Raw genomic sequence first — 14,160 nt, 5'->3', positions numbered from 1 at the left:
GAAAATGCCAGATGCCTTTAAAATACCTCATGGCCAGAACCGAGCACAAGCCTCCAGGATGCGGAAGATGGGAAAAGCCTATATATACCTCCTTCTATGTTCAATTGTTTATCTTGTCAAATGTATAAATGGCACTGAATGTTTGCTGCATATGTATGTTCTGTGATCCACCCTGAGTTCCCTTTGCGGTAAGAATATAAATACTGCAAATAAATAAATAAATACAGTCAGTAGAAGCTCTTTGCTGATTTTCTGGTTCATGTGAGAAATGGAGCAGCTTTTAAATTTGGTATCACTAATTGCCCAGCTCTGTGTATGTACTCCATAGTGCCAAAATTGTTTTCAAAAGAGAAAAAACCCTCTTTCCTCTCCAATCATATACCACCTACTGCGATCATAGCATAAGAGAGATTCTGGAAGAAGTGCCAAATGATTTTCCACATAATTCGGCAGGAGACCCAACTTCATGGGCAGGCAGGAGGTGGTTGCTTTCGCTGAGCTTTCTGCCAAAGCTGGGCTCCCAGCTGTCAGAATCTTTTACAGCTGGACTGGAACTCCATCCCTCAGAGTCAATTTTGGAAGTGATAATAGCTCAGGGTCAGAGCAAGTCATTTCATTTGAATGCTGATAGACAGCCAAGATTTTAAAGTTCACACAGCTTGGAAACCAGATTAACGTTATATATAGCCACCCTACAGAGCATAAAACAAGGTAAAATACAGTCCCAAACATGCAATTTTATTTGGAAATAAGTACTGTATCTTAAGTTCAATGGATTTATGTGTCTTCAAATAATCTGTTAATGTATGGAGATGCCATACATTTCATCAGAAAGATAAAATATACCAAGAGAAGGTATTGCCAGAAAAAAGGGGGGTGATGGAACAAACCATCTGAAGTGAAATGAATATTCCTCTAGGAATAGGCTATATACCTGGTATATTGGCCATCCAAATACTAACCACAGCAGCCTAAGCTTCACTTCCAAAATCAGGAAGTAAACTTAGTCTGCAAAAACTTATGCTACCAATTTTGTTCTCTCAGTTAGAAGGTGCTACAAAACACCTCTGCACAGTGATAATGAGCTGTTGCACATCAAATATTAGTTTTGACACCACTGCCTACAAGAGCAGAACATGCTGTACAGGGAATAAAAAATACTGACTAAAACCGAAAACAAAGTTACGCATGCTTAAAACCTATTGCATTCAATGGCCTTAAGCATGTGTACCTCTGTACTACATTTAGGTCATTATGTATGGTTACATATTTAGTGCTTACCTGGGAGTAATCCATCAGGAGGATGAGTCCTTTTAAAACATTTACGGGGTCTCCAGTGGCTGAGAACATTTTAGACATTAAATCACCATACCCTTGGAAAAAGGTGACTGGCCTAAGCTGAACATCACATACAATTGCTGACACACCAGCAAAGGACTCCAGATTTTCTTCACCTTCATCTGCATTTGCAGCTATTAAGGATTCCAGACCCTGGGCCTCAAGGACCACCTATAAGAAGACAGTGGTATAGTGTTTCTTTGATGAAGGCGGGCCACATGCATGCAATGACATTGTTTCTACACAGGCATGCATCCAACCAAGCCTGTGTAACATCACCAAGATTATCCATCAGTCATCTTCAATAAGACCGTGCCCAACATTTTTCTTAAGTGCAACTAAGTGTGGGAAACACAGGGCTCCTTTAGGTAGCAATTGCACAGGAGAAGAAAGAAGACCCAACAGCTGCAGATCTTGGAAGTAACATGTTAAAAATAACATTGTTACTCATGGTTTCTTTTCTTAGTAGCAAACACTTTAAATCGTTTTAATTTCAATAACATCAGTGAACACAACAAAACAACATTTGAATGGCAGGTACAGTAGAGTGTCACATCCAACATAAATGGGCCGGCAGAATGTTGAATAAACAAATATGTTGGATAATGAGAGATTAAGGAAAAGCCTATTAAACATCAAATTAGGTTATGATTTTACGAATTAAGCACCAAAACATCATGTTATACAACAAATTTGACAGAAAAAGTAGTTCAATGCACAGTAATGCTATGTAGTAATTACTGTATTTACAAATGTAGCACCAAAATATCACAATGTATTGAAAACATTGACTACAAAAACGTTGACTACTAAAAGGCAGACTGCGTTGGACAACCTAAAAGAGGCAAGGGTTCGTCCTTTGCTAAAGAAGCCTAGCTTGGATCCCATGACCCTTGCCAACTATCATCCTGTCTCCAACCTCCCATTCTTGGGTAAGATGATAGAGCGGGCTGTACTGGGACAATTGCAACAATTTCTGGATGATACAGCCGGCCTGGACCCTTTCCAGTCAGGCTTCCGCCCTGGCCATGGGACGGAGACAGTCCTGGTTGCCATTACAGATGAACTCCGTCGCCAGTCTGATAGCGGCGGATCAGCGCTACTGGTACTTCTCGACCTTACCGCAGCGTTTGACACCGTTGACTATGATCTAATGATTCACTGTCTCGCCATGTCCGGAGTTCACGGTCAGGCCCTCAATTGGTTCAACTCATTTCTGCGAAACCGGACCCAATGCGTGGAGTATATGGATCAAGTCTCTGACAGATCTCCCCTCCTATGTGGGGTACCCCAAGGTGCAATTCTCTCCCCTCTTCTCTTCAACATCTACGTTAGACCCCTTGCTAGCTTGGTTCGGAGTTTCGGCCTAGACTGCTATCAATATGCGGACGACACCCAACTCCTTCTGCGCTTGGAGCCTGGAGCAATGTCAATACCAGACAATTTCACCTTATGTCTGGAGGCTCTGTCGAACTGGCTACGTGCTAGTAGACTGAAGGTGAACCCGGCGAAGACCGAGATTCTCTGGCATGGCCGCTCGACTGGTCTGACCCATTTGCTACCCACCTTCGATGGTGCTGCCCTATCTCCTTCGCCTACCGTTAAGAGCTTGGGTGTTGTTTTAGATTCGCAGCTGACAATGGAAGCTCAGGTCGCTGCTGCTAGCAAACAGGCCTTTTTCCACCTACGACAAGCGAGGCAACTGGCACCCTATCTATCTGATGAGGCTCTGGCAACAGTCATTCATGCCACGGTCACGTCTAGGCTGGACTATTGCAACGCCCTGTATGTTGGCCTTCCGATGTCCACAACCCAAAAGCTCCGTATTGTTCAGAATGCGGCAGCCAGGCTACTCACAAGAACACCCATGAAATGCCACATAACACCAGTGCTGCAGCATCTGCATTGGCTTCCAACTGATTACCGTGGTCTATATAAGATGCTAGTTCTGACCTTTAAAACTCTTTACTGCCAGGGCCCATCGCACCTTAGGGACCGTCTCTCCTTCTCCCATCATCGGAGGTTGCAACAACCATCCCAACGAGACTTACTTTATGTACTGGGTCCTAGAGACGTGCACTTGGAAAGGACCAGACGCAGAGCTTTTTCTATTTCTGCCCCTGCCTTATGAAATGCCTTGCCGCCCTATATGAGAGCCATGCGTGAGTTAGGGCCTTTTACCCTAGCACTCAAGACCTGGCTCTTTACTAGAGCTTTTAATCTATGTTAATTTTATTAATATTTGTATGTATGTATTTTTATCCTTTACAGTTTTATCTTGTAAATCGCCTAGAGCATCGTGGATGGAGGGCGATTAATAAGTAATTAAATGATGATGATGATGATAATCAAGAATGTTGGATAAGCGAATGTTGGATAAGTGAGACTCTACTGTAATACTCATTCAAAGCTTTTTGGAGCAATCATCTGGGGAAAAAAATTTTAAAACCAGTTTTCAAGTATTACATTAATAACATGTTACCCACTACTAACAAAACAGTAGATTATGTTAGTAATCTAAAGGCTAAAACTTTTCTATCCAGGCAGGCTTTAAAAGAAGGTTTTTAAGATCAATTCAGCGGGTGCTGTGGTTTTAACTTTGAATATGTGTGGAATATGTTTGAAAGAATTTTAACTGTGAATGTGTAATACTGTTTATATTTGTTTGAATGTTTGTATATTTGTATATTTAAATTGTGTACTAATGCTTTCATGCTGAGCCACTTTGAGTGCACTTTGGCAGAGCAAAAGCAGGGTACAAATAAATATAATAATAATAGATTATACTAATAACTAATAACTATAACTAATAACAGGATTTCACAGACCTTCAGTCTTCTTCAATAATATCTGCAACACAATTGCCATCCCAGCTTTAAAGTGTAGGACTAGAAGAAAAAGATGGCAATTGCAGGGAGCTGCAAACATCCGAACAACACAAGACACTTCTTTGTTTAAAAGCTGTTTGACAGTAGAACAAGGAGGTGATTTGCTCACTTCTGCTAGAAGTATTTAAGTAGTGTCTGGACAAGCCATCTACAAGGGATGCTGTAGCACCATCATGCTGACCTTCCAAGGTCCCTTCCCACTCTATAATTGTTTGATTCCATCAAAGTTTGATAATAGACGTGAGTCTGATATTCAGGGATAAGAAAAATGCTGCAACACCAATTCTGCTCTTCTACACAACTATTAAAATGCAGGATGCTTGTTCTCTTTTGCATTTGCCTTCATTTTAATAAAAAATACCTTTTAAAAAGAGATATGGCAATTTTATTCCTTAGGAAAAAGCCTAAACTTCAGTAACATTGACCTTCCTTGACATGCCAAAAGTCTCAGGTTCCTTCACATCTCCACTTACAAGGCTCAGGTGATGGGAAGAACCTTTCCCTGAAACTCTGGGCTTCCCTGAAGCTATGTTAGTTAGCATAAACAATTTTAAGCTGGATAAACAAAGAATTAGATATGAGAAAGTGCCTAATGTTTGCAAGCTGAGACCTTGCCCCTCCCTGCTGCTAACCTCATTGGCTCTCAGTATGGTATAATGGATTTGCTAGATTATGTGCATGGGTCTTACCTTGGTGGCTAGCAGCCGAGCAAAGTTATTGAAAAGTAAGATATTCATGTTACTTCTTCTAAAGATGCCAGAGCCAGAATAGAGGATGTCAAGGCTATACGTAGATGAGACATCTGGGCCACCTTGAGTAAGCAAAGGCATAAATCATGATTCTTTTGGAGAAAAATTGAGCACCAAGAAGTGATGCCATTAATTGTATCCACTGCTTAGTCACACATACGTTTTAGGTGTCCAGAAAAGGCTGAAGAAGAACCCAACTTTGAGAATCGGTCATAGTTGTGAATCAACATGTCCTTCAGAACGCTGCGAATCATTTTGCTGAAACACAAAGAAGTGTCCTTAATCAGCAGTAAAATTGCATCACGACTAGCTTACAGGACCAGATATTGGACTTTAATACAAATAACTAAAAATCGTTGGGGGAAGGCATCACAGGGACCGCAACATGACTCCCAGGTTAAATAAGGGATAGGTCCCCTTTACCTTTAACAGTCGGTATCACTCTCATATGAGGGATGCCTTCTTTTCTCTTTTGTGCAATCATTAAAGGGACAGGAGCAATTTTTAGGGTTGCCAGTCCAGGATAATCCCAGGTCATGAAGTTTCCAGGCCAAAACCTGAGCCCTGGATGCAGCACCTGGTGAGGCCATTAAACCTCATGCATTAAATGCCAACTACAGTTGCTCACAGACGGCCATTTAAAAGATCACACTGAGGACATATGTTCCTATTTGCCAATTAAGGACCTCATTCCATTAGCAGGGGAAAAGTGGAAGGAACCATCTTACTTCGTCCCTTACCGCCAAGGTCCATCTTCTCGGGATTTCTGCCATCCCACATCCTTTCCCCCCCCCCCTCTCTCCCATCTTAAGTCATTTAGAGTTGGTAGCATCTGACTCCTGAAAACTCATTCTAGTCTCTGTTTCCATGAGCTGCAGTCACAGCAGAAGTGCCCTTACATCATGTGGGACTCAGTTTCTGAAGCGAATAAAAACGGAGCCCAGAATGCGTGGGATGAGGTCCTAAGACAGAAATTATAGATAAAGGGACAATTTCCACAACAAGGTCAATTGAGGGAATTATTCCTTCTTATTTATTCAGAGAGAATAATTTGCTTCAAACCAAAGGGTGGCTGCAGAGCCAAGTGGAAAGTGAGCTCTGGCCTACAACAACTAATAGAGAAGGAGAAAGCCAACTAAGTAAATAGCGAGATCTTATGAAGAGTCTTTGCAAGTTGCAGGAAAAAATCAATTAGGTCTTGGATATTATGGCAAGCTGCTGCTTTGATAGCTGAACTTTAGATTTCCACATAGCCCTTTTCTCTTTCCTGGAGCTGCACCCACCAAAACTGGAGAATTTGCATCCTCATCTCCCACCATGAGATAATCCATGAAAACCGGAGACTCAGGGCTATGCCCCGAGATCCAGTAGCTCCTTGCACACTCGCACCTAGCAACCCTACATCACAACTGAGAATGAAATAGGATAGTTCATAAATTGGTTTTGATTGCAAACTGGTAGAATCTTTCCTCGGCCTCAGCATTAAATCCTAGAGCAAACAAAGTATGTTCATGCTATATCCCAGTCTACAAATCTTACTCTTGTCTGACATTACGTGGAGGCACGCATGAATACATAAATAACAAATGAAATTTAATATACCTGGCAGGCATTTCAAAACGCAGAATGTCCTGGACTAGGGAAAGCATGTACTTATTCATTTCCAGTGGCAGCTCTCCAATTGAGAGCAGGAGGTTTTTTACTTCCATAAAGGAAGGATTGTTGCTGAAAATAATAGCAGCTGCAGTGACACGTACAGTTTTCTCATGGACTTTGCGGTTCTGGTGATAAATCCTGTTCATTGTTTTCTTCACCTAATCGGGATAAAATCCTAGTCAGTTACGTAGCTGGTTCAGAATAGGACAAAAGGATGGTCTCCAAGCAGTTGAAATGGGTAAGTTACAGGGATTTCACAATGCATCTTGAATACAGGTATAGTTAAAAAAAAAAAAAGAACCAAATATATTTTTCAGGATAAATCATTAGCAAGGAATATTGCTTATCTCAAACCAAAGTGGAGAAAAGAATGAAGTCTAATATCTGACAAGTACAGTGCACATTTGTAGTTTTGATATCTGCAGATTTGATTATTCATGGATCTGATTAAAATGTTATATCTAGAAATCTCTCGTTCTCTAGTGTGACTCTATGGTCAACTTCCTCTGGTCATGGTGGAGGACCCAGAGCAGTGGTTCTCAACCTATAGGTCCCCAGATGTTTTTGCCTTCAACTCCCTAACAGCTGGTAAACTGGCTGGTAAACTGGCTGGGATTTCTGGGAGCTGTAGGCCAAAACACCTGGAGATCCACAGGTTGAGAACCACTGACCTAGAGATTTTTAGAGAAAACACCTCTTTAGAGGCCATTTTAAATGTTCAGGCCCAGCCTAGCTCACATTAAATGGGGCCTGTTTCCCTTAGGCTTCTTGAGGTTAGAGAGAAATTCCTCTTTCAGCAAAAGAAACAATTATTGTAAGATGTCACCCAAGTTGTACTTTGCTCACTTTTGCTCTAGCTGGATATATCTTGTCCAGTGTCTTGTGATACAGACATACAAATGTAAATAAACATCCATCCCTATTCACTATTGGTCCCTTGACTTGGAATAAAACTTGTTCAGGGCAACATGTAAGCTCGTAGTACAGCCTTCCTCAACATATTGTCTTCCAGGCATGGTAAACATTGATTCTCATCATCCCCAGACAGCACAAGCAATTGTTGGGTTGATGAGGTTAAAGATGATGGGCACTGTAGTCCAACACATGGCAAAGCTACCCTCTTGTTACCCTCCATGCCTCCCAAATACCAATCAAAAAGTCTCCTTCGGAAATATTTTAGAGCTGCTTTAAATGATGTTATTTAAGACTCTTCTGGATACATAATGATATGAAGGAGTAAAAACAGGCTGCAATATTTTGCTTTGCTTTTTTTTTTTAAAGACACTATTTAAAATACAGGGTCATGAGGCTAGAATGTACTATCTGAAAGATCATCTAGCACTTGTGGGTTTAATTTTTATTTTTACCTCACTGTTAATGAAGGAATAGTCATATCTTTGCAAGGCAGTCACAGCAACAGTGCTGATGGGTCCCTCGCCTGACTCCGCATATTTCAGAAGCACGGGAATAGCTTCAGGCAAAAGAGCATTCTTCAGTGCCAGAAGGTAAACCTTCACATCATCAGCTTTTTCTGCCCTGTTCAAGCCCCCGAAGATCAGTTTCTTGGCCTCCACAACAGCCTGGAAAAAATACATTGCAGATTTCTAAAACACTGTTTTAATAAGAAGCAACCCACCCATTTATGGGTTGCTAAAGAATAAAACTGGGGAAAGCTGCTAGAATAATACTTAGAAAGAAATATAGGAATCAATAAATCCACATGGACTCAGAAAGACATGGAAATATTCAATGAGGTTCTCACAAGAAGTTAATACTCAGTCATGATGGGGTTTGCTCCCAGAGCCATGAAATGAATAAAAATGCATGAAGTAGTTTACAATTTAAGAGACAAAAACAGGTATCTGTGAGCTCTTTCCAAATGTAAGAACATCTATTGTTGTTGCTGCTATGATTCTCATTCTATACATAGCACCAAACTGCATGCTATAGCATATTCTGAATATGCAGTGATTTCCAACTCTGAGGTTTAGCAACTTCCATAGATGCACAAAAACTAGAAAGATAGAAAAAGCAAGAGAGAATAATGGGTTAAGAGGGTCAGTAAAAAGGAGATACAGGTGATGTAAAAGAAATCAAAATCAAAGGGATGGGGTATTGCAAGAAACAGAAGAAACTGAGTAGAGAAAGGCTGTTTCAGGTACAACATGGAATTAGGCACCAATGGGCCAAGTGAAGTAAAGAAGTCATCTGATCTACTTCCAGACAGACTCTACTCTGAATTTACTCCCTTACAATTTTTATGAAAAGCAAAAAAAAAAAAAAGTCAGAGGAAGCTGAGTGTATACAACTGTAGGATGCTATTATTTAGAAAATCAAATACATAGTAATAAAACAGTGTAAATAAAGCAGAGTGATTCAGTGACAAAAGCCTAGTATGGAAGCCCTCTTTAATGTGACTTCAGATCTGCATTACTCTCTTGACCTTTTCATCAACCAGGGTTATGGTGGTGGAAGAAAAAGGTAATACATACAGGTAGTTTGCAGCCTCCTCTGTCACACAACTTCCTGATGAGTGCTCCAGTAATTATAACAACCATTTCTCGGATTTCAGTGCTGCCGATTTGACTGTTATAAGTATTCTGTTATATAACAGGAAAAAGAGAAGATATTAGTAATATTCAACATTTAAATCTAACCCTAATTCTTCTGGCTGTGTGTTGCATTTGCATCTAATACCAATCCATGGGTGCATGGAAAAGTAACGTATTGGATTTGCATTTCTGTAGAGCCGTATCCAGTTTGCATCTCTTGAGACTATATACTTTGAATAAGAACACAATATCCTCTCCCAATATCCACAGGCATATGTTGCTAAATGGACTATAGTTATCTGAATCCAAAGGCCATTGAATTACATGACTTCTGGTTCCAGGATACCATGGAATCATCTTGGAGCACCTAGACATTCCTAGGTATCCTCTCTAGGAATGTGCAAGGTTCTGCTGGGTAATTCTATGGTAATTTCTGGGATCAAGTATGCCATAGAATTGCCTGAAGACATAGTACATTTCCAGAGAGACAATTTCTCTCAAACTATGCATATGGGTTCCGCATTTACAGGTGTCTTGCTATATGTACTTGTACACATGCAAGGCTTTAAAGCAGTTCAGGCAACAAATACACATGTATTGTGTATACATTTCAAAAATACACACCACAAAAATGCCTCCATGCCTAACCACTAATGCCCTTTAGTATGTGCAAGAAGTGTGTATGTTAACATGTGTTAGAAAGATTGTGTGTGTGTGTGCGTGCACCTTGACTTATGGCAACCCCATGGATTTCATAGGATTTTCATAGGCAGGAAATACTCAAAGGTGGTTTCTTGGTGCCTTCCTCTAAAATATATTATTTATACACCTGGGAAAAAGTTATGCAAAAGAGCATTCTAGGGTTACTAGGTAGAATTTTTGCCACCGGACTTGAAAAGAAATGGAATTAGAATACTCAAAGAAAACTGGGAAACTAAGAGAGAACAGCTCTGAAAGATATCACACAGCCATTTTTGTTCCAGGAAAAGATAGGATGTTTCTACCTGTAAAATATTAGCTAGATTAGAAGGGACTGGATACAGGCTGGGTGTTATCCCATCAGAGGCACAACCTACCACTTTCTATGGTATACAGGAACTCTTAGGAACTGATTACATATAACATTAACATGACCAATGATCATATTTTGTTGTATTTTAATTGAAGTTCCATAACTAGAAAAACATAGGCAATAAAGTTCAATGTGCAGGGTAAAGCCTTTTCTTCTCATACACCTTTCAGTAAAAATCCTCCTTCGACGGAATGGCAACTAGCCCAAGGAATTCACCATCATCCCAATGCTATTTGCCATGTTGTGGACTGGATAGATAGGAATTGTTGCTGGGGAAAGAAGGCTTTGATCTCTGCTTGTATAGATTGCAATGTTGACCATAGATCACATATCCCATCCTCCAACTGGGGTTATAATTGGTCTCACATTTACAAGTACAAACCCTTGTTATTATATTTACTGAAAATGAAGCCTGTTGCTGACAGTATAAAGACATTCACAGCCCAGGCCAAAGAATGTACTGCTCTGTCCAAAGAGACTGATTTCCAACAGACGACAACATGAGATTTCAGCCTTAATTTCACACTTAGAACTTCATTCCCATTTCCTTTTGGAACATAGAATTGTGAAGAAAACTCTTACAATTAAAGATTTGAGTAGGAACTCATTAGGATGAGAAGCAAACCCAGAGGCATAAAGGAACCGCTCTTGAAGGACAGATCCATTCTTGTTCTTGAAATCCAGAAAATCCAGCATGGCTCCTAGAGACGCCGAGGTCTGTGCAGAGGCTACGGCATCAACTAACTGAGGACTGGAAAACAGAACAAGGCAGCAAAGTAAAACCAAAAACACCCAAAACACAATTGTGAAGCATGCAACACTCCTCTCAAACTATCTAGCTATCTACCTACGTCTTTGATTTTATATCCCATTTTTCTACCAATAGATATCCAAGGCAATTTGCAAGATTAAAACAGATAGAGCTAAACATTCCAATACTACAGAAGCTTTAAACATCATATAAAAAGGTTCATGATCTTGAAAATTAAATAGGTTCCACCCTGATTAGCACTTGGATAAAAACTGCCAAAGAATATCAGGTGATTTAAGCTATATTTCAGAGGAAGAAACTGGCCAAACCACCTCTCAAAATCCCCTACTTAAGAAAACCCTTTGAAATTCATGGGGTCAACATAAGTCGATGGGCAACTTAAAGACACATATGCACACATGTACGCATGCACACACACAATCTGTATTTGAATACAATATAAAGTAATTTAAAAGATATAGTAAGTATAGATATGTTACAGGGAGTCCTTTAACCTATTTAAAAGTTAATTTGTTGCATCTGAAGGCTTTGCAGAGCAAACTTCCATCTTATTTTTTTCTCAAAACAAGTTTTTTAGGATTCTAGAGGAGAGCCACACACAGAACTTTTGGGGTTGTATGCATTCCAAAGGCCACATTTTGCCAACTTCCAGAGCTAGATGTTGCAAAAGAAGTTGCCAGAAACTCACAGTATTCCAATGTTTCTTTCACTTCTGAGTATCTGGAGGATTTCCTCTTTCGTAGCTTTTCTTAAATTCTGAATAAAGTATAAAAATCCTCTTACAGCATCAGCTTTTGAAAGGTTTTCTGGTTCCAACTGTTTTCGGATGTTCTCCCATTGTTGAGAAAGCTGCAAAAAAGGGACACGAGTTGGAGATAAATTATTTCATCTGGTTTGTGGGTTCAGGTGAGGGGGTTGTTTTGTTGCTTAGTTGATGATTTCCACTGGGCAAAAATATGCACTCCCCATTACCCAACATGAATGGAAAAAGAAATATGGTCTATATAGGAAGTCCCAATTTATCGCATAGATTAGGGACTGGAGTGTTGTCACAAAGAGGAATTGGTTGAAAAGTGGAACCTAAGTTATTTTAGCTTGCAAATGCTTATTATTATTACTGTATCATCATCATCATCATCATTTTGTTTCCTGCTTTTATATCTGTGATTGAGATGCAAAGCAACTCATTTTGGCCTCTGATATACATAAATAACACTATAAAAAGGGCTTTTGTACACATTCATAAGTGAGTCAAAGAAAAATTTGTTCTTTCCATAGGCAACTGTTGGGACTGCCCATGTGTGCAAAAACAAGAACCTGACAAAAGACTGGACCCCTTGTCAATTTAATGGAACCTGTCTGTAATATGCAAGCATTGAAAGAGTGAGTCATCACAAAGTAAGGTGTCAAAATGTGGTGGATTGATGCTATAATAATGTTCTATATCATATTTAAAACTGAGAGTAAATGCTACTCCTTGGGGACACTGTGTGTATATATATATTCAAGGAAGATTTTATAGCATTGCACTATTGGTTTCCACAATATTTTGACACTTTCTGTACAATCCTAGGCAATTTTACTCATAATAGAACAAAGGGGCTTCCTCTCTACTTATGTTTTATAGGTTTTCAGTCTTGACACTACAAATTTTCAGAACACTGTGGATACTCTGTCTTGAGGCTTTTTGTTTCCTCAAGCTTGCCCTTTCAGACAACCTCCCTGAGAGAAACTGAGTGGGTATTTTAGCCTCTGCTATCACATGCCTCCACTTCTGTTATCTAGAGTTATCTATAGCATTCATTGGAGAAAGCTCAGCTGTTCTCTCCAGTAATGTTTATTGCAGGTCTTCTAACTGAGAAATCACATCAAGGCCAGCTCAGCCTTTGCTAAAATATCCTATCTGCTGCGTAGGGTCAGTGCCATTAAGAATGGCAGCTGATGCTAACCACAAATAGCACCAGGACAGTACAGAGTTCATCTTACCTGAGTTGTAAGTAAACATAATTTGTTAATGATGAGGGAGGTGGAGGCTATTTCCTGTGGATCAGTGACCAACAGGAGTGTGTTAATGGCCCAGGACACAGGTGGAGACATTTAGTCCTATTTAGTCCTATCTGGTCCCTGCTGCATAGAACCACACAGGGACCGGAAATGTTCAGTATTTCAATTTGGGGGGGGGGGGGGAAGCGGGATTTTGGGATATTTGCATATACATAATCTTGAAAATGGAATTCAAGTCTAAATATGAAATTCATTTATGTTTCATATACACATCAAACACATAGCCTGAAGGTACTTTTAAATACAATATTTTAATAGTTTTGTGTATGAAACAAAGTTTGTGTACATTGAATTATCAAAAAGCAAAAGTGTCATTATCGCATCTAGCCATGTGGATATTTTGGAATATTTCTAATTTTGGAATTCCGGATAAGGGATATTTAACCTGTACTATGGGTAGGGCTACTATAGAATAGGGGCAAAAATCATGTGGCCCTCCCACTTGTTGGACTACAATTCCAAGCAGTCTTAGTCAACATGGTCAACAACAATGAATGTCGACAACTGCAACGCAACAACATTTAGAACGTTGCATATTTCCAATTCTTGATATCGACATTTAGAATGCTCGCCCATTTGCTGTGAAAGGATATAATATTTCTGACAACTTTCCATGGCAGGGAGATGAGGATTATGAGACATGGGTCTACCCTATAGTGATACCCCTTTCCAGTCAGTTCAGTTTGTCCCTCACTTTTATGGCAGACATGGTAGACTGTGCTTTGTTAGCACTTCTGAAACAGAGTTGGGGGGCCATGTTTTTGGGATGCTTTGGCTGTGGATTCCTATACTGCCTTGGACTAGATGGTCCTTTTAACCATATGATTCTAATCAATACTCAATAAAAGAAATAAAAGTTAAAATGGTCTTATTCAACTAGATTATAAGAAATCACTTCCAAGCATGCCACTCAGAAAAAAGCCCAAAGCTGCTGGATCCCATTGTGCAATACTTGACACATTTAAGTCTGCATAGTTCTGATATCATTACTGTTCAAGAGTGTGGTGATGCAAATATGCTTCCTTTTTATTGCAATCCCTGGTCAGGACCATCTCTGTACACACAAGAA

At 39.8% G+C, this 14,160-nt stretch overlaps 1 protein-coding gene across 1 annotated transcript in view; it reads right to left on the bottom strand.

The window, feature by feature from the left end:
- The window catches only part of mttp (microsomal triglyceride transfer protein), a 36,621-nt gene that overhangs the window by 5,475 nt on the left and 16,986 nt on the right, over positions 1-14,160 (bottom strand). The window contains exons 8-15 of the mRNA XM_003225733.4: positions 11,716-11,876; positions 10,838-11,006; positions 9,124-9,231; positions 7,999-8,211; positions 6,578-6,789; positions 5,136-5,233; positions 4,916-5,037; positions 1,282-1,509 (exon numbers count right to left, since the gene is read on the bottom strand). Coding sequence (XP_003225781.1) covers positions 1,282-1,509; positions 4,916-5,037; positions 5,136-5,233; positions 6,578-6,789; positions 7,999-8,211; positions 9,124-9,231; positions 10,838-11,006; positions 11,716-11,876 — 1,311 coding nt within the window. The remainder of the gene's footprint in view (positions 1-1,281; positions 1,510-4,915; positions 5,038-5,135; positions 5,234-6,577; positions 6,790-7,998; positions 8,212-9,123; positions 9,232-10,837; positions 11,007-11,715; positions 11,877-14,160) is intronic.

This window comes from Anolis carolinensis, chromosome 5 (assembly GCF_035594765.1).
Source record: "Anolis carolinensis isolate JA03-04 chromosome 5, rAnoCar3.1.pri, whole genome shotgun sequence".
NCBI lineage: Eukaryota > Metazoa > Chordata > Lepidosauria > Squamata > Dactyloidae > Anolis > Anolis carolinensis.
This window is presented reverse-complemented; position numbering and strand designations above follow the sequence as displayed.